The 20,475-nt window shown below is 57.7% G+C and overlaps 2 protein-coding genes across 2 annotated transcripts; one reads left to right on the top strand and one right to left on the bottom strand.

Annotated features, from left to right (window-relative positions):
- Nucleotides 1-127: 127 nt before the first annotated feature.
- On the top strand, nt 128-3,475 carry VOLCADRAFT_70287 (uncharacterized protein; the record flags this gene model as incomplete). Its single annotated transcript, XM_002959015.1, has 6 exons — nt 128-234; nt 443-518; nt 849-977; nt 1,452-1,616; nt 2,780-2,874; nt 3,313-3,475. 6 exons carry the CDS (start codon nt 128-130, stop codon nt 3,473-3,475), a joined length of 735 nt encoding a protein of 244 aa, XP_002959061.1.
- A 9,075-nt stretch (nt 3,476-12,550) lies between these two features.
- Nucleotides 12,551-18,852, bottom strand: VOLCADRAFT_100434 (uncharacterized protein; the record flags this gene model as incomplete). The annotated part of the gene is made up of 6 exons (XM_002959007.1): nt 12,551-12,822; nt 13,206-13,461; nt 15,015-15,446; nt 15,707-15,922; nt 16,283-17,034; nt 18,777-18,852. The coding sequence occupies 6 exons, from the start codon at nt 18,850-18,852 to the stop codon at nt 12,551-12,553; spliced, it is 2,004 nt and encodes a 667-aa protein (XP_002959053.1).
- Between the last annotated feature and the right edge of the window lie 1,623 nt (nt 18,853-20,475).

Below are 20,475 nucleotides of genomic sequence, written 5' to 3'. Positions count from 1 at the left end.
CCAGTTCGTGAACGGCCTGGAGGCCGTGACAGCAAATGATACAGCCCAGTTCGTAGCTCGCTAGCTGAATTGTATTTCATAGTCAGCTTGTGCTGCTGGCGGGGCGTGGGTCTGGCGCAGCAGAGAAATGACTGCCGAGGAGAACGCCGAGAGCAAGTATGAGGTTCGAGAGGTCATCGGAAGAGGGGCTTTTGGAGAGGTGAACCTCGTTGTAGAGAAGCAAACAAAGCAGAGGTGAGGCGTACCTATTTCCCTTTTCGGACTCCCCCTCCCCCGAGGCTGTATCGCGTCTGGAAAATCTAACCTATATAGAACCTGCTCTGCACGTCTTACTGCGCTGGCAGTTCTTCACGTGGCTGCTTAAGCCTAGAAGCCTAGGTGCCCGGCCAAAACAATTGCATGGTGCAGCTCCCATCGTGACATGTCACGATCCGCTGTGCAGGTATGTGCTCAAGCGGATCAAAATGGCGCGTCAAAGCGAATGGCAAAGGAAGGCGACACGTCAGGAAATTGAAATTGTGAGTCGTCGTCGTGTTTTACCTCCTTATACACAGGCACTCCGCGTTTGAACTTTGCCCGAACCCTAAGGGGGTTTCGATGCAAATGATTAGCATCGCAAGCAATTTGACTGTTCGCAATGCTCTCTTCATAGTCAGTAGCGCTGCTGGTTTACGCGTTTGCCTGCATTGTGCATGACCCGGAGGGGGACATGGGTGCAGCATGGGTAACAGATATTACTTTACTAGGTGTAGGGACGGAGGGCCGCTTCACACATGCGGAGATGCGCCGTCAATGTATACGAATCTTTCAATTCCGTTTTACAAGGCACGCATCTCTCACCCATACAGGTCTCCCGGTTGCGGCATCCGTTTATCATGCCATACAAGGAGCATTGGACGCACCACGGTCACACCATCAACGTTGTGTACGGATATTGTGAAAAGGGCGACCTGACGAGTGCTATCACGAAGCAAAAGGTGCGCAACCGCGCATGGCACGGTGCGCTCTTGCATTTTTCATGTGTGCTACTCGCAGCGCAACTCTCCGCGGTATGCTTATCATCGAGTCGGCAATACCTAGCCACGGCATCCCTCTGACCGTCTGCTATCTTTGCCCCGCTCGTGTGGAATTTTGAGATTGCTTGGAGTGGATTGCTGCTCACATGTGCGCTCCAGTGCATCAGAATCCATTGATCACAGTTCTATTTGGACTGCATGAAACTGGCGCTTCCGGTTTTACGTTTTGACCTTGTGCAAACCTATCGGACTCATTCATCCCCGCCCCGCGTGCGCATTACGTCAGATCCCAGAAAAGGCATTGAAGTTATTAGGGGGCGGGTGATATCTGATCACCAGTGCAACATGGGAATGCGTGGTGGGAGTAGTAAAAAAAAGGATGACGGTGTTTTTTTTACATCGTCCGTTTGTTCCTGGGCCCTTTGACACGCGTAGGGCAAGTACTTTACGGAGGAGACGCTGCGGCTGTGGCTAGCGGAGCTGCTGCTGGCCGTTGACTACATGCACCGCCAGCACGTCTTACATCGTGACATCAAAACGCAGAACATCCTGCTTACCGGCGAGGGCGATGTTCAGATTGGCGACTTCGGACTGTCCACTGTGCGGTGAGCCAGCAAAGGGGAGGATGCGGACATAGTTGCGGTTGGCGGCGAGGTCGGCCATCTTAGCCGTAATCTGTCGCGTTTCGCTCGAACTGAGTCCCATGACCTCAACCTAATGCCAAGCGCTATCGTTGCATGAAGCCTCTACAAGGCACTGGAAAGTTCCCTCAGATGTCTGAGGATTTCCAGGAGAGCGGGTTTTGGACAGGTGCAGCGGTTGTGGCTGGGCTCTCCGCGCGTTGGGTAGGCCAGACGGTGCGTCATAGCTTCCTAGACCCCACCTACGTCAGCTGGGTTAATTGTTAGTGCATTTCCTTGCCGGCTTAAGGACGGATTATGACTCGTTCGTAACCTGGTGACGCGATGCAGGGTTCCTAGCAGGGAAAGCGAGTTAAGGATGCAGCAGCAAGATCGCCAGCAGACGCTGCAACAGCAGGCGAGTAGCGATGACTTGGACATGCGGATGGACGTATCACCGGCGCACTTGAACGGCGGCGCCGCAAGGGTGTCCAGCAGCGGTGCTGGCACGCCCGAGCAGGCGAAAGGCTACCACGCGCTCGCCACCGCGCACGTGCCAGCTAACCACGTGGGTGCGGAGGCGTATACCAATGGCTTGGCCAATGCACACGCTAACGGCCACCACGGCCACCAAATGTCAGAAAAAGAAAAGTCCAAGGAACAGCTGTCAGCACATACGCCAATCGATAAGGTGGGCCCGGTACGACGTTTGCTTTCGTTTCGCCGTCTCAGCACGCGGCTTTGTGGCAGGGTTGTTATGGTGCCTTTCCAGAGGGCAGGCGACGCCTGTGGTTAATGAGCTGGGACAAGCCGTGCCAAACGGATTTGGATCGGACATGGAAGTCTGTGGAAAATGTCGTGGCTGATGGTTTGCGCGCTGTTGCCAGATTCCTATGTTGTGCGCAGCGTGTTGGAACTGCTTCACAATGCGCATCCTTTCTTAGCGAGATAATGCTCAGCTTTGGGCAGGCGCATCAGCTCCGCCCTGGAGTTGCTCGCCTTCGGTAGCCCGCGTACGCCCAGGACGGCTATTCTCATTGCGGCATTAGTTGGCGTTAGTGAGACTCTGTACCGGATTACTGTGTGGGCACCTCTCTCCTACCGTTAATCCTTTTCCCTGCGCTCCGTCTACCAACGACTCAGGGTACCGTCAACGACTATGCGCTTGTGGGGACGCCCCACTTCATGAGCCCGGAGCTGCTGTCCAGCCAGAAGTACTCGTATGAGACGGACATCTGGTAGGTGAACCGTCTGACTGTGCTGGGGATTGGGGCGGAGTGTGTCGCAACAGGGCTTACACAGTTTGTGTTGGGCACCGGCCGCATAGCTTGGCGACTTCGCCCCTTTCCCTGTGCTAGTACCACTGCTGCTGCAGCAGGTACTGCTGCTGGGAGGTAGGGTTTCTGCTGCCGGCTCAGAATTGGGAGTCTGTTAGGATTAGGCAAGTCGACAGCATGGCGCGGCGACACGGCCTCCTGGGCTGTACTGTATTGCAAGAATAATAACCCAACAACATACACAACATATCTATGTTGCATCATCTCGCGTCCTTGGCTCGAGACCGTCGTTGAGCTTCGCACGACAGTTTGGAGACCATTTGAGGAATGCCGTCCTGAGCTCTGGGGCTCCGTCAGGCACAGGCCATCGACTCATTCTTCCTTGCTTTGTCCACGCAGGTCGCTGGGCGTAGTTATGTACGAGCTTACAACTTTGAAGCCGCCCTTCAACGCCTTTAACCTGGCGGGCCTGGTCGCCAAGATTAAAAAAGCCGCGTTGCCGCCCATCCCGCCCTGCTACACTGCGGACTGGACGGGGATCCTCAAAAGGTGTGGATGCTGAGGCTGTACCGGACTGCTTGCCATGCTCAGCCTTACGAATTAGGCAACTCTGCCTGTCTGGAATGGGGGCCTAGCTGACACTGCGAATGGTGGTGGGATAGGGGAATGAGTTTATGGCCTAAATGGATAAGCCAGATTGAAATGGATCCGAAAGGATCCTTGTGCATCCCGCAACAGACCACTGTAGAGACCATATGTGCGTGTCGGGTAAAGACGTGCAATTTATCGCATGCTATGTCCAGAAGTCCTGGTAGGACGCTGGTATGTTATGATTGCTGCCCGTTTCTTGCTCGACGCATGTGGTCAATGCACCCAGCACGGGGAAACGTGAAGGCATACATCGTCCACGTCGGCCGACAGGCACCGTCACCTGTGTTACTTCTCAAGACTTCTGCTCGTTCTTTGTCATTTCCTTCTTATGATACCGCGTTGAGTGCAGCGCTGGCATAAATACTCGGTGAAACCGAATCCCCGTCATGGATGTGCGCTCTGTGCCGCGTTATGCGCCATCCCTTAATGTCCCCTTCATGTGGCGCTTCCGCTCCTGCGTTTACTGATCTTTCCCTTTCTGCGCCCCCCCCCCGCCTGCCATCCACCCACTGCCCGCCTTCCCCTTCAGTATGCTGCGTAAGGACCCCGTACGGCGCGCTTCTCCTATGGAGGTTCTGGCGTTACCTTCCATGCAGGAGGCCGTGCAACAAGCCTACCAGCGCGCCCACGCCATCTCCCCGAGCTACGTGTTGCCGAATATTCCCATCGCTAGGTCCACTGCCAGCCCAAGCTTCTGCTTCCCCGTGCCTCCGGCCGGTGCCGGCAGCGGCGGCTACGTCACTCTCACTGCTGGGCAGCCGACACCGGGCACCGGGGGCCCCTCCACACCCGCGCTACTTTTCCCCATGGCCGGGGCCTTGGATGAAACCGGCGGAACTGACACGGAGCCCTCACCCATGTCGAAATTTCCAAACCTTGCGGAGTCGCCTGTGCTGGCGACGGCAGCTCCCGCCGCATCAGCAGTCGCAGCCGCTGTCGGTGCTACTACCAACGCAGCCGCCGCGCCCCCAGCGGCGCCACCTGCGCCTACGAACACAGAGGCTATCCGATCCAAGACCCCCGCGACGGCACGTAGGCCTGGGACGGCCGGTGGGGGCCAGTCGACACCGGGTGCTGCTGGGGCAGCGCCGGCAGCCGCAGGCGCCGCAAAGCGGGCGTTGTCTCCTCAACGCGCTCGGGCGCAACCGGCGTTTGTCGCGGGCTTGGCTCGTAGCAAGACGCCCGTCCGTGAGTCATCGGCGAAAGCGGCGGATGCAGAGCCCAACCCGCGTATTGCCCGCAAGGGCACCCTGACCCGGGCAGAGTCATCGTCGCGCCCTAGGGCCGGGGTGCCCTTGGCGGGCAGGGCGTCGCCTCGTGGCCTCCGGGACAGCACCAGCTCCGGCTCCGCTGTGACATCTGGCCCAGGCACTGCGCGTGATATCAGCCCGAGTCCTTCGGTTGAGCGTCAGCTGAGTAGCCGTCGGATGGGGCCTAGCTCTGGACCTGTTCCGCGCATTGCGTCCTTTTCTAGTGGTGGTCTGGTCCGAGGAGCTAGTAGCAAGCAAGGGGACCTGAAGCCTGCATTCAAGTCAGCTGCCTTACCGGTGATGCTCGAGTCTGAAACTGACGTACCCTCCCCGCGCACCTCCGCTCGTGGACACAAAGTGGAGTTTGCACCGAATGTAGTTTTCGAAACATCTTCGTCACCGCAGCACTCGCCAATCTCCCCAAAGCCCTCCGTCAAGCAGCAGCCCTTCTCCCCCATCGCCATCACCGCCAAGCAGCCTCTTTCCCCGCACATATCCACTACTAAGCTGGTTTTCTCCCCGCAGTCCTCCCTCGTCATCAAGCCCTCGTCGCCGCACTCCACCGCTGCCAAGCAAGCCCTCTCCCCGCAGCCTTCCGCAGTTCACAAGCCTCTCTCCCCACAGCCTTCCGCCGCCAAGCAGCCCTTATCCCCACAGCCTTCCGCCGCCAAGCAGCCCTTATCCCCGCAGCCTTCCGCCACCAAGCAGCCCTTATCCCCGCAGCCTTCCGCCACCAAGCAGCCCTTATCCCCGCAGCCTTCCGCCGCCCTGCTCAAGTCTTCGTCACCCGCCACTGCGGTACCATCACACGCCAACGGCGGCAACAGCAGCAGTCGCGCTGCGCCCTGGCGCAGTGCACGCCCCGCCTCGCTGAATACGGTTCGCAGCTCCCGTGCCGCCCTTGCTGCGGCGACCTCGTCGCCTCAAGCTAGCCCTCGGGGTGCTGACAGCGCGGCTGCGAAGCGCTCCGTCTCGGTAGCGCGGGGCGGCTCCACGGACTCGTCGAATACCGCCGCCAGTGCCTCGGCTGCGAAACGAGCCCCTGCACCTGCGGCGGCGGCGGTACGCCATGGTGCAGCATTGGAAGCACCAAGTACAGCGCGATCGCGCGCCGTAGCATCTCCCGCATGGCGATCCACTGGCACTGCGCATCGACGGTCACAGCCAGGCACGCCTGGTGCCGGGGCAGCCAAGGACGCGGGGGTGCCAGAGCGGCGTGTCCGCCGGTCATCTTTTGTGTCGTACGGCAAGGCAACGGAGTCGGCGCCATCGCAGCGGCGTGCAGCCGGCATGGGAACGGGTACGGCGGGGACGATACTCTCAGCTAGGGACTCGACTTCCGCCGCCGCTGCAGCGGCGGCCGACGTTGGTCACCTTGCGAGCCATCCGCTGGCCGCGTCGGATGCCGCAATGGACAGCCGCCCGAGTTCTTCCAATTGCAGTCCGCCTGACAACCCAGGGACGGCTAGGGACCAGCGAAGCGGCGTCTTTGGTAAGGTTGGAGGGCAGCTTTCGCCACGGGCCAGCAGTCAAGTACCTACCTCCACCTCCAACGGCAAGACTGCTGCCAACCTTGCTGCGGCTGCAGATCTTGCAGCCGCAGCGGCGGCCGGTCTGGCTGCGGCTGCTGCCGCGGCAGCGGCAGCGGCTGCGGGGCCACCGACCGCGGGGCCAAACGCTGCCAGTGCGGCGGTGGCTGCCGGCGGTGGCGGCGGCCACTCGTCCAACAGTCACCCGTGGCGTAACACCCCGCGATCGCGGTCCCTGAAGTCGATGACGACGGAGGATTCGGAACTATCGATCCCTGACGGCGGGTGAGTACAACGAAATAGCCTCAGTAAATAACTGGCTGGTGATGTGACCCGGCCTAAGGGGTTGTCAGGCTGTGGTGTCGAGAGTTGCACATGACGCGGGGTTGTTGGGGCCGCGTCCTTGCATGGCGCGCTGTTATTAAGTCATCGCAGTACTAAGTCGATTCTTTGGGCCCCCCGTCCCCCTGCCTTACATTTCCACACACACTAACAGGCGGTACGGTCTATCGGAGAACACCCACAGCCACTACGACGTCGATCCTCGCATCGCCACTGGGGCCTTCGCGGCCGGAACCAGCCCAAGCCTTGATAACGGCATCGCTGCCGGCACCGTCGTCGCCTCTCTGCCCCTCTGCTACAGCAACCAGCTGTACTCTGGGAGCTACGGCTCTTGCACAGGCTCGCTCATGGACGGCGGGATGGCAGCGGCACACAATAGCGTATTGCCGCCGGCTGGCAGCAGCGGCGGCGGCCGCGCTGCCGAGGCTCTTGCACCTTTGAGCGGCGCCACTTCATTGGGAGCGGACCTTCCTCGCCGCGTCTCTGCGTCCGTGTTCGCGCCTCACCTCATGTACGGCGGCCAGGGCCCGACAGCGACGGCGGCTGGGTCGGCAGCGGGAGATGACGCCAGCGGTACCGAGTCGGGGGCAAGCACCCCGGTGGATGTGTCGCGGGGTGCCTTGCGGTCGGGTCTGCGGCGGCTGGAGCTGAACGACTCGCAGGTTACAGTCGACAGCCTGGCCGGGGCCAAAAGCCGAGAAGGCGCGACAAGTGCCGCAGGTGCCGCAGTGAAAATGGTGTCGCCGGGCCGCTTTGACCTCATGTCTTCTGCACCGGGCACCGGATCCCGTAGCCCTGGCGCGATGTCATCTGGGCGCGCCTCTCCGTCATCACCACGCCGTGGCGGCGGCCGCGACGTCATGGAGATAGTCTCGCCCACAGCGGACTTCACTCCACCGTCGCCGCGTGCACGACAGCCAACACATTCAAGCGACGGCTACGGCCCTGCAGGCCCGCAGAACGGCGGTAGCGCAATCCATCATAAAGCTCAGTTACATCCGGAGCGAAGCGCGCACTCGCTGGATGGCCGTCCAGTGCCCGAGAGTCGCCCTTCCCAACCGGTGCATGGACGCGGACAACCAGGCGGTGCCGAGGCGCGATCCTCGCCTTCCCGGGTAGCCTCTCCAGCTAGCAGTGTCGGCGGTTCCCCACGCAGCCTAAGCCCGGCACAGAGAAACCCAGGCCCTATGTTGCAGCTTCAGCAGCAGTACCACCAGCTGCAGCAGGAATACCAGCAGTACCAGCAGCAGCTCCAGCAGAAATCGATAACCGCGGGCGACGGCGCGCGGATGTCCCCGGCCAACAGTTCACCAGAAGTTACGTCACAGCTGCGGCCTAGCAGCGGCGGTAGTGGGGCTGGCGCTGGTGCTGGCGGCGGTAGCGCCGGCAGCCCTCGCGCCCAATACAATCCGGAATCGGATCTAAGTGCTGTGGAGCGGTCTCAGCTGGCGCTGCTTCAGCGTGTGGTCGCGTTGGCTGGTTCTCTGTGGGAGATGGGTCGGGACGCGGAGCTGGGGGCGGTACTGTCCTCAACATTGAGCCGGCCGCTGGCGCGGCGGCACGGCAGCAGTGGCTCCTCGACGCAGCAGCAGCATCAACAGCACCACCGGAATAGGCTTCCGGATCTTGGTGATGCGGTTCGGGTGGTGTCTGGGCCGCTGCGGGGCGTGGAGGCAGTCGTGCGGTACCGCGGACCGTGCCATTGGGGTTCAGGTGAGTGCATTAAGCAAGAGATGCCGCGAGGCCAAGAGAACCAGAGCTCGGTTCGGTCACAAAAGAATGCGGCAGGGCTAGGGCATGGGAAGGTTAGATTTGGCAACATGCATGTGCTGAGGAGGTTGGGTACACGAGTCATAGATTCGGCATGGCGGCAGGAAGGTAAGCCGGGGCCTGCTTCTCTGTTTGCACCACAGTGAACTGTCTCCTATCCCCAGGGTGCTCGCATGGGGCTGCAATGGGCAGCAATAACTTGGTATGCACGAGGAATGTTCGGATGCACGAGGATCGGCACAAAGGGCTTTACTACGTGCGCACATTAGCACTTGTTTTGTCTAAAGTTTTGAACCTTGCATGTGTACGTGTTTCCTAAACAGGCACCGTCTTGGGACTCGAGCTGCTGGGGGTGGCGCCAGGCGGCGGCAGCAGCCCTCGCGCGCAACAGGACCACTCGGTGGCGCCGCCGGGCTGTCGCGACGGCGTGAGGTATTTCCGCTGCCACAAGCCTGGCAATAAAGCGGCCTTTGTCACAATGGACCAGGTGGCCTTGCTGAGTTGAATCGGAGGAGGTCTGCAGGCGCACCTTTCGGAGTGGCCGATATGCGAAATGCAGCTGCTGTCGGGAGGCGCACCTCCAGGCCATACGGAATTGGGAGCAGCTGCGGCAACGGCGCTATTCGTGTGCACACCTTCGACTTGTAGTATGGAATGGCGGAAGCATAACACTAGTCAAGTCCGTTTTGATTAATTAGCCAAGTGTCGTCTCCTGGCCTCTCGGCGTCATGGTCCTATGCAAATAACCAAACAGTAGATGTGATAGGCATATACGGCAGCTGCAGAGATCTAGTAGACGTCCGTTGCGGTGACTGTCGTGTGTCCAGCAGCACCTGTTTCTGTTCAAGCAGTGGTAAATGAAGTATTGCAGAGGAGGAAGTTGTTAGGGTCCTTCGCCGCCACCACCATACCGTACGCGACTTGGAGCTTCAGAAGCTAGCGTGCTAAGCGAGCGCGTCTTGTATTGCTTAGCGAATATGAGCTCTAGCAGCGGGGAGGTTGGGAAGAAGAGGCGTGCGCAGAATTGTTGTGTAGTGCTCGCCCCCGTTTGCGGTCCTGGCTTTTCTCGGTTGCCGTTTGTTGCACGCGCATGTATGTGCGTGCGTGAGTGCGTGCACCCTGCGACGATGGAGACACCAGCAGGCAAGGACTTTACTCAGCCGACGAACTACCCTCATTTTGGCTAAATATTTCGACAAATTGACGGTTTCTCGATTCCGCTGTATGTGTCTGGGGTTATCGATTACTGTACGCTTGGTCCAGAGCGAGCTGGAGCAGATGGGGTTTGGTTACGGCGGAGTTTTGTGGGCATGCATTATTGGGAAACTCGTAGGCGCAGCAGTGGCTGTAGCAGAAGTTACAAGCAGCAGGTTTGCGTGCCATTATCCCGCGTGATGCTGTAGGATCCTGCTAGTTCTGGGCAATCAAGGTTGCTGGTGGGGGGGCTTTTGCTAGGCGTGTGCTGTGCAGGTCGGAGCAGGTGGCGCAGCGGTAGCCGCGGTGTAGCTACACAGTTTCTTGTTTTGGTGCAACGCAATGTCTGGGTTGCGCAGTACGCTTGGGGCGTCTGGCCTCCCTCCATCTTCCTAAACGGGGTTTCCTGCTGATCCGGATGTTCTACAGTCCGGGTGGTTGTGGTCCCCTTGTGGGGTGCGTGAAACGCCATGTTTGTTGTGAGAAGGAAACCACGATCGTCGTGTGCCTGGGCAGCAGGGCGGCAACGGCCTCCCAGGGGCCGGAATGGAAGTATGTGTGGGTATGGAAAGAGTGGGTGTCACGGCACTGGCAGGTGATGGGTTGCTGGCGTTGTGTTTGCAGGGAGCATCATCATCAGCATCTTGGGACCAGTGTTTGACCTTGACCTCTTGTTGTCTCGGGGTTGTGTCCGATGTCGGAGATTGGGTATTTGTGCGTGTGGTGCCCTCGGGGGTGTGTATGTGCCTCTGCTTGCGTGTGTGCGGCGCTGTCGTCGTCTGTTACGTCGATGTTTACGCTGTACCGTTGCATGGTAAAAGACGCATTGCATTTGTAGCAAAGAGCTTGTGCCGTTGCATGATGCTGCTAAGTACTGACATTGCTGTGCTGCGGGAGTCTGAGGCCAGCTGGGTAACAGCACGGTCCGGGCTGTCAGTGAATGAGGGAGACTTTTGATGTAAATTCAAGTTGTCCAGTCGTGCGTTAATATGTGTACATAGGTAGCGTGTTGTGGCAGCGGCCGAAGGCTGCAGACGGGCGATTGATAAGAGACATGGTTCATCCATGCTGTGTATATGTCAACGCGTCTTTGACCGCTGCGGCCACAGCCAGGGCGCTATTGAGCCCAGTACAGTGGATGGGGGGGTTCAGATGCGTGTACACTCATACTTTTTGTTTTGCCCCAATTCAGGGGCTGAATCTTCTTGCGTGCACACCCTTGTCTTGAAACAGTAAAGTCTGCGGCATCGGGTGGATGTGCACGTGGCACATCTCTCGACTAGTAACGCGAGTACCCCGCCTGCACACCCCTTAGCGGAGATGCACGTGTTGGTTGCCTTGTGCCGCACGGTTTTAACTATCCTGTCACAACTACTTGAACATTTGTTTTTCCGAATGTGTTTAGCTAAGGATATGGCGTCAATGACTCGTATAGTTTCCCACTCAATTTGTTGCGTCGTGAGCATTGGATGGATGAATTGGGTGGCGTACACGGGTGTATCGATGAAAGTGTGCAACATGACCTCGCACCAATTTGTGCAACTATTGTACGACTAAGTTTGGGTAGACGATTTGCTTAAGACATTATCAGTGAGGAGCTCAGCTTAATTTGGACAATTGACAATTGTGGGCATGAACACGTTGTCCTAATACCACCCCACGCCAATGTGGTTATGCACCAGCATATGTGTCCCCGCCCATGAGCCCACACACGGCATGACTAAATCGAGTAAACAATCGTTCATATATTCCCCCTGACTGCCGGCGGGCATGTCTTGTCAAATCATGTAAATATACATCAGTCCGCTTTGACATTGTGCCGGCCTCTATCTAGCGTGCGTTCGGCTCATCTCCGACTAGCGGCCGCTTCAGGGCGTTCTTGGCAATTCCTCCTGTATTGACTTCGTATTAGGGTCGGACATCACGACGGAGTATACCCTCCACGACCTCAAAATTCTGTGCAGCCTTCATGTAATAGTATGCTCCTGCATGCTGTACAGCCGCGCGTCATGCCTTCCAGTAGTACGACAGCTGCCCACGAAGGCTACCGGTCACGACATCCCCTGTGTCTGGTACACAAGCCACGCACAGCGGCCAGTCGAGCAGCTGGATGCACATAGCTGGTGGTGGTGGCGGCGGCGGCGCCACTGCTGCCGCCAAGGCTGTGCCAGGGACTCGCGGTACCGACAATCCTGGCGCCGGCGCCGCCGCCAGGCCACGCAGCACTGAAGCACCGCTGTACGACGTACGACAGTCTGTCATGGCCAAGCCCGGGCCGAGCCAGCCATTGGCACCAGCGCCGCCGCCTTGTGACGGCCGGGGGATCGCTGCTGGGTGCCAGAAGCCACACACATCACTATCCCACGCGCCGTACAACCCGAAGCCCGCCAGCCTGCAGTACGAGGACAGATCGCTCTCGTCCATTCCACGAGTCGCCTCCGAAGCACCCGCCAGTGGCCGATGCACGACAGGTCTGAAGGACGCGGCGTCGGTGGTGGCTGTAGTCGCCATCGTTGGCACCAGGGGAGCCGATACTGTTGACAGCGCTGATGCAGCGCCAGAGCCGCCAGCAGAGGGCACCGGCGGTGGCGCGGGGGACGCGTGGGTGAGGCCGGCGGATGCCAAGCTCCAAATGGCCACAGAACCATCCTAAGAGTAGCGTGGGTCACATAAAGGATAACCCCCAACGGGCGCCATGATGATAAGGTGGTTTACCCGGGAACGGCCAGTAAGGCATTAATAAAGAATAATGATGAGGGCGATAATGTGTGTTATATGGAAAAGGTCCGAAGGTGAAAGCGACGACGATAAGGATAGCGAATGGTTGAGAACGAAAATGAATATACGCACGAATTTATTACCTACATTTGTGTTGATGGCCGTGTTATAACAGACTCGCTCCTAAAATTTGCATACCTCCAGCACAAACCGCAAAGTCGAAAACCCCTTAAGCCGCCCCACCACACCTGTGCGAGCACCGCAGTACGACTGCGATCCCATGGGTCGGTCATCAAGCTGCTGATCACGGGCCGCAGGAATCCAACCGCCGCCAACGGTGCCAACAGATCCCAACTGCCAACCACTGCGGACAGGGCTGGTGCTGCGGAGCCCAGACTGAAGACGGCGCTGCTCACTGCCGTACTGGAGGCGCGCCGTACGTCCCAGAGGACGAGCTGTACGGCGGGAGCCCGGGTAAGAGGAAAGCGTTTGGGAGGCGAGATCATTAGATGGCGGACGTGTGAGGCCGTTATACCGGTGTCTGTAGATGTGAGCCGCTGGCGCGGTTAGAAGGGAATTTTCTTCATATTGTGATTTAATTCGCTGGCATTGTTGTAACTTTACAAGGGAACGCCGCCAATGTCGACAAGGTGAGCGCCACATTATGTAAAGATGTAACAAGCAAGCATACTAATCCTGTCACTAAGCACTGATTTTACCCGAGTGTGTGTCTCTTTCTTCCCGATCCACGCTCAAATACCAAATAGTCCTCCACCACCTTTTCCTCCTTTGTGGGTCCTTACCGTGCCAGGATCTACGACACCCAGCAGTGTCGTACCGTCCAGGGAGGGTTCCATTCGAGCTACCAGCGACGCGCCGCCCGGACACATCAACCGTGATATCGGCTGGCTGCCCCGCCGCTCATCCCATAGGTGTACGACAGCACCCTCGCCCCCAGCTCGCCCTGCGGCGGCCAGCGTGTACGGCGCGCCTGGGCTGCCGTACTTAAGGTATGCCATGGCGCGCGCAGCGGCGCCGCCGCCAACGTCCCCGCCGCCGACACACATTAATTGGCTGCGAGTGAAGGCCCCCATCTGCAAGGAGGTGTACAAAGATGTGCAGCAGACAAACACCAACACACCAAATCGATGCACTTCCTTTGAAAATTCCTCCTGGCCCTTTTCCAAATCCTACTACTGTCCTTCTCCTGCCATATACACGACCATTCAATGATTAACTAGCCTTCTAATATTCCGCACACTAGACTCGATGTCCATAGCGAAAGTGGTCCGCCGTGAAAGCCAGCGACTGAACCTGGAAGTATGGCTATGTGCGCTAATTATCCGATTCACCATGGAGGCGACTTCAAGGCGGCTCTGCCGGCGGCCAAGCACGGCGAAGCGCTTTTAAAGGAGATGTTCATGTCCCTGGGCGAACTGGTCTCTGCCAGATCACCCATGATGAAAAAACAGCAAACAAATCTCAGGACGTGCGAATCAGCCTGTTGATGAGCAGTTTAATTGCTTGGACAAGCCAGCTGGTAACGCCGGCAACGGCTTCCTTCACTTCTCCAAAAGCCCCTTCCCGGATGTCGCAAAGGGGGACCCCGGTGCGGCGGACCGGGACGGGAAGTGGAGAGGCGTCGTGGCCACTCAGGCAGCATTCTCGCGGTAGAGAACACCCTGTCCGGGGCTGTCATGTCCGGGGGGCTGCATGTGCGTATATATATACACGGTTGCAAGGCTGCGGCTTCACAACCCGGATAGGTAACGACCGAGGGGGTGAACCTTTTTCAGTATCCAGTATCTGTTGTGGCAAAGGAGGATCTCAAATAGCAGGCAGGCGCACCGCTACGCCGGAACAGCTGCCTGGATAGCTATCCGGTAAATTCGACATGGGTTTTCTTTTTTTAGAGTTTGGATAACTTTGGGGAGCTTTACTTGGGCGTGTTTTTGAGATATGTATCTATTTCGCTCGGACCCCCTCGGGCCCCCTCAGGTAGGGCTCAGGGTATGTATGTATGTATGTATGTATGTATGTATGTATGTATGTATGTATGTATGTATGTGTCTGTCTGTATGTATGTATGATGTGTAAAATAGGGGGGTATATCTTCACCCCTGGCAGCTACCCTGCGAAACCCTGCCTTCCTGCGGTATTTCGGGGCAACCTCATACAGTCACCCTAGCCAACTTCTCAGTGGATCGCTCAGGTTCCGCGCCCACCACCAGCATCCAACGGAATCTGCCGGGTCGACAGCGGCCCAACTCCATGCCTGGTCGGCTCGCAGGTTAACTTTATCCCAGGTCACCACCGTCCATCAAGTAGGGGCGCAATACCTTCCACCATCGGAAGGATTTTCGACCCCGATAGGTCTCGATCCCGGTATCTCCCGGGGGCAATGGTCGCGCGTTACCAGTAGTGCCTAACTGTATATATATGTTATGTAGTCCCTCGTTGATACACCTTAAAAAATGAGGGTGATGAAGCGCAAATCCAGGTGGTGGAACACACACACACACACACGCACAAACCTCCTGTCTGTTTTTTGTTTTTTTGCTCAAATCTCCTTTTCCCGCCAAGCATTGACGAGCAACTCCTTTTTCCACCGAATAAGCGATGCTCTACAACGGTATAAAACACTCACCCTCCAGGTCCCGGCGCCACCCTCGCCACCGCCACTGCGGGGACCCCAGCCCAGGTCAAGCAACGTGATGCAGCTGGACGAGCGGTCCACAACGGCCAGTCGCCCCCGTCGCTGCGGGTCCCATCCTATGCAGGCAACACGGCTGCGCGTGTTGAGCGTTAGAACGGAGCTAGAACTCCTTGCGCCGGCCGCAGCGGCGCCGCTATCGCCGCCCTGCCCCACGTAGCCGCCGCCGCCGCCTGGGTGTCTTATTCGGCCCGCATGAACAAGCTCAAGCCATGGAAGCGTCTGCGGCTGCCGTCGCCGCCGCCGGTGACTGCGCCGGTTCACATTATTGACGCAGGTTCCTTGAAGATGTCCCTTCTTCTCCTCCTCTTCGTCATCGTCGTCGTCGTCCCCTCCGTCACTGTCATCTCCGTTGGTGTCGCCGTCCTGTAACCCGGAAGCCCCGGACGCCCCACTCGCCATTACAATGAAATGAAAACGTCTCCTACAATCCAGAGTTCTAGCAACTGGTTGATTGATTAATTGACTAATAATAAACCGACACATCCATAAGCTAACGAGCTGTTTTGCCAGCCATTTGGAGCTCTAGATGTTAGTATCCCTCCCCACTTTGTCCGCTCAGATCTCGCACACAAATCGCCATCTGTCATATCGCCATCGCCACGACCTTTCCTCCTCGTCCTCACCTCCCGAGCGACCGCCACCTCGCGGTCCGCAATTCGCCGCACCTCGGCGAAATTCCGCAGCACATTGTACGGCACAATCCGTACAAGTTCATTGGCCTGCGCCACCGCCAGGCACGCTCGTCCATCGGTCTCGCCGCTAATCTCAATCTGGGTCACCGCATCTTGGTGTACGACAGATACGGCGCGAAGTCCCTCTGCCGCATTCCAACAGCCGACCTGTGTGTGTGTGCGCGCGCGTGTTTTGGATAACTACGTAATACTATGCGTGGAGAAACCGCTTCTCCTTAATTCAGGGTAGCCTAAAGGCCCCTGGTCAAGCAGTACTTATTCCCGATAGGAGAAAATGTGGCGTTTCACTCTCACGTGCAGACGTCCAAGCATTAGGGTAATGCGGAAAGAGGAACGAAATTTTTCGAATGGCAACACCACCATGCTACCGCCAAGGACGTCTCCAGCTTCCTTCTCTCCGGGCTTGTCTTTCCCCCCTCTTACCGAGGGCCCCCACTCCGCCCCCCTTCCCTTCCCTTCTTTTCTCTTGCCCTCCACTCCCTTCACGCGCCGCAGCCGTATCCTCACCTCCTCCAGCCGTGGGCCAGCGCTCTTCCACCACCATAATTCTCCACGCGGGTTCAGCCTACCCATGCTACGGGCCTGAAGCAAACAAACCAGGTTGGGCCTGCGCTCTCGGGACGACTCAGGAGCCGCCAGGCGCTGCACAACCGCCGCCGCTGCTGCAGGCGGCGGTGGCAACGGCAGCGCTGCCGCCACCAGCGGCAAGCACGGCCGCTTGCGCGGCCGCGTTTCGACCCTGTCGCTGGCGCCGCCAGCGGCACCGTTAAGCTGCATTGAGCACAGCCTGACGCCGTCCGTCGTGCCAGCAGGTGCAGCAGCAATAGCAACACTAGCAATGGTGGTGGCGGCGGAGCCGCGGCCGCCACCGCCGTCAACTGCGGCGGGTGCCGCAGCAGATGACGCACCCGCTGCTGCTGCTGCTGTTGCCGTGATTGCTTTTCGGCCATGCAGCATTTCGGTTAGAAGGTCGTTGGCGGCTTTAGCTGAGGAGGAACGGCCGACGGCGGCAGCCGCTGTTGCTAATCCTGCTGCTGCAACAGGGGGCCCACTACAAGGCGGTGGCGGTGGCCTGCTGCTGCGAGGCGCCTTTGCAGCCACCACACCGTTGGCCGCTATTGGTTTCGCTACTGCGGCGGGGGCAGACATCGCTACTGCTGGTACAGGCTGGTGGCTGCCGGGGGGTTGTGAAAGAGCTGGGCGAGAAGAACTGGTTGGTGCTGTTGTTGTGGTCGTGGCCGAAGGCGATGCGGGCGGTACTGGGGCGGGGTGAGAGGGACGGGAAGGGGGAGGTTGCGACGCGCCGGCAGTTCCTTCTCCACCTTCCTCAATCCCTCCCCTCCCTGCAGCACCATGCAGCCTTCGGGGCCTTGCTTCAGGAGGTTTACGTGGATTTAGATGTCTAGCCGCTACTGGCTCATCCGGGGGACGATCGCTTGGAGGCTGCCCAGGGGCAGCAGTGCGGTCAAGCGGTTTTGGGACCGGCTTGAAATACGCCTCCAAAGGTTTGAATGCCCGCATTATGCTGTCCGATTTTTGCAGGGCTGGAAATCTCCTTGAACTTGTGACAATACATGTAAGAAGGCAAACATGCTCTACGCTCTGGAGGTGTGCCGGGCAGACTTCGCAGCGTTAGTGCTTCCCGCCATTTCGGGCTAGGAAAAGGTTGAAGCCCGCGCCAAGAGCAAATCCAAACCTTATGCAGGCATCTCGTTCTTATATAGGAAGAACTATAATATGACCATTTAGGTCAGCGCTACTACTGTATACTATGCCGAGCAGTGGACGAACTACTAACACCATCCCAAGGGCGCTGAGCAGGGTTAGTGCGTGTCCCGTATTTGATGAATTCATAGACAAGGATTAAATGAAAACTAGCGAGGAAGAGACAAGAGAGGTTTTATTAGCTAACGGTCCAGGCTGCAACGGCAACTGATTCGGGCGTCGGCTTCTCGGCACCAGACGTCGACAAACGGGGTATTTCTGGTTTCTGGAATGGGCATATTTCTGTGTTCCAGTACAGTGGCCCACGGCCTGTTCTTCATCATTGACCGCGGACTTAGGTTGTCTTAGGCGGTCTTCGGGCCGCATAACACCTTTCGTATACGGCGTATGATCCTATTTCTGCAAGCCGGCCGGCTTCGGGAACTCTATTTCTGCTTTCGGGAGTTTCGGTACAACACGAAACTCCCGAAGCGTTTGCCGATGTCTGCTCGGCACCATGTCTCGGCTCTCGAGTGCTCGTGTGTGACATCTCCAGTTCTTCACTGTCTCGTTAACAACTCATGTTACCTTTCATAATGCAGTACTGAACCACCTCAAGACGCTTCCGGTAATGACTAGAACATTCTGGCAGGCCCATCCAAACCCCAAACTAGGGCATCGGTACCGCCTTCATCAACCTCATCGCGTCCAAAACAGTAGGTTTCATCATGTCGTTACGCACGTCAATCACACTGTCCTTCCGATATCCGCAACACCATCCCATTCCCATGGAGTGACTCCTTGCACTCAAGGCCCCACATCACCATCACCCCTACCACCCCCTGGCTGCTTCCAACACAGAAATGGCAATGGCATCTTGCTTCCGAAGCCCTCCTCATCACTTCACCATCTAGTTTGTTGGTTATTCAATGTCTCTGGGGAACGAAATGCCGGCCCAAGCCACAGTGCACATTAATTACAACTATGCACACTATAGCAGCTGGCCGCTGAAACGGCGTCTCGAGATGCTGGTCCAGCGCTTAGCGCATATTTGTACTTCATATGTGTGCCGTACTGTGTACCAGCTACTACACACATAGTTACTTACCGTACTGCAACAATTCGTTTTGGGGTACAGGGCCCGCTGACGTTGACTTCCTCATCCATGCACAGGTTTAAAGTCGATTAAGTAGAATTCTGTTGCATGACCCTCCACGCAGGGAATACGGCCACCCAAGTACTGGGTGCACTGCTCATGGCTACGGGTTTAGAGCCCCTGCCCCCATGCAGCCCCCACCTGCCCAAATAGGCAACGCACAAGTGTAGACCAAGAACACCGCCAAGCATCCTGCACCCGGCCCTGCAGAGCCCATTTAGCTTCCGCCCCGGACCAAGGACGCCGGCCGGCGAGGCCAGGAACCCCATCCAGCCCCGGGAGCCTGATCAAAGAGTGAAGGAGTGTTCCCAGAAGGTGCGAAACCAGCAGCTTTGCCTGATGACTCGCCTTGTGGAGGAGGCTGGTAGTAGGATTATTTAAGTGTACTAACAAATGAACACTATGAAATTTGCTTCAATTAGATGGGCTAACTCTATGGTGCTAGTGTTTTATATTCTCCGCTGCACTCTACCCGATGGGTCTCGCTGACGAGCCGAAGGCACAGCGGTGTAGTAACAGAAAGCGCGCCGAAGGCGCGGGACCTGTTTTGTTTATCAGCGCGCAAGATAAGCTAACCAGCTTAATGCGCGCAATAAATGACGGCCCTGAGGACACGGGCCGTTGCGAAACAGTTAGTCTAACAGTTACGCATTAGGCCTTACGCCCAACTAACCCAGCTTACTTAACGCAAGCTCGCATCACCAAGCGCTAATGCTAAGGGACTACGTATGATTCTGCCAGTACAGGCTACTTCAGGCTACTACAGGCGATTACCGCAGAGACTCTGCAGCCTGGTGCTTGCTTTCACGCGCTGCCTAATACTGGTGATTTGGGAGAAGATGCTACCGCAAGATGCCACACAGGGGTGTGTGTGCCACTCACGGAATGCCTCCGCTGACCATTAAATTGTAATCATCATGCCACATTTGTCAGAGTAAGAGCACGTCGTTCATAACAGTTTCCTAAATAGCTTGTTTATTTCATTTCTGATTTCAGATGCAATCAAAGAGCGCTATTTACAGCATGTTATTTGGCACATGAAGAGGAATTAGAGGCTATACTCGCTTTGCTCCTGCCGCATCTAAGCTACAATTATGTCCTATAGCCTTCATGGCTTGCTGTACGGTTGCGTTCGGGGTGTCGGATAGGACAGGGCGAGGCGAAACCGGGGCTGCCAAGGGCCTTACACTACTGCAGACAGAAAAGATAGCAGGAGGGGCCCTCTGGCTCAGGCGAGGCCCAGGTTGCGCGTGGTTTCCAGTGCGGCATCGTCTTCCAGCCGGGTATATAGCTGTACCATTGCGTCCGTCTTCCAGCGACCGTGGGCCTTGCGGGCTTCTTCGGACACCCCTCTGGCTGCTGCAGCACTGTTTCCCCCGATGCGCATGGAGTGTGGCATGATGCCGCGCTTGATGCCCACGGCGCTGCACATGGCAGCGAGCTTCTCCCGGAAGGAAGTATAGCTGAGGCTGGGGATCGGTGACTGAACAGAGCCGGTCCTCTGCTGCAGCTGGTGGCCTTGCTGTGTCGCCTTAACCCTGCGCAGCAGTGGACCCACGTCCTCCACGGGGGAACTGGGGACACGGACGTAGTTACCAAGCGCCAGCAGCCTCTCTGTCAAGCCCACTGGGCAGGCCACGCCCCCCACGCGCGCGATCCGGATGGTCTGCCCTTTGCCCTCCTGGTCCGTTTTGGACCTAGGCAGTGTGATGGCCATGTGAGTGTCGTGCAGGGTGAGCAGATCAGACTTGACGGAGATGTGGGCTAGGTCGTTGAACCTCAGGAAACCCGCGAACATAACCGATATGGCCGCTACCATCATCAGGTCTGGCAGTGAGGC

The sequence above is a fragment of the Volvox carteri genome (assembly GCF_000143455.1).
Source record: "Volvox carteri f. nagariensis unplaced genomic scaffold VOLCAscaffold_118, whole genome shotgun sequence".
In the NCBI taxonomy this organism is placed as follows: domain Eukaryota; kingdom Viridiplantae; phylum Chlorophyta; class Chlorophyceae; order Chlamydomonadales; family Volvocaceae; genus Volvox; species Volvox carteri.
This window is presented reverse-complemented; position numbering and strand designations above follow the sequence as displayed.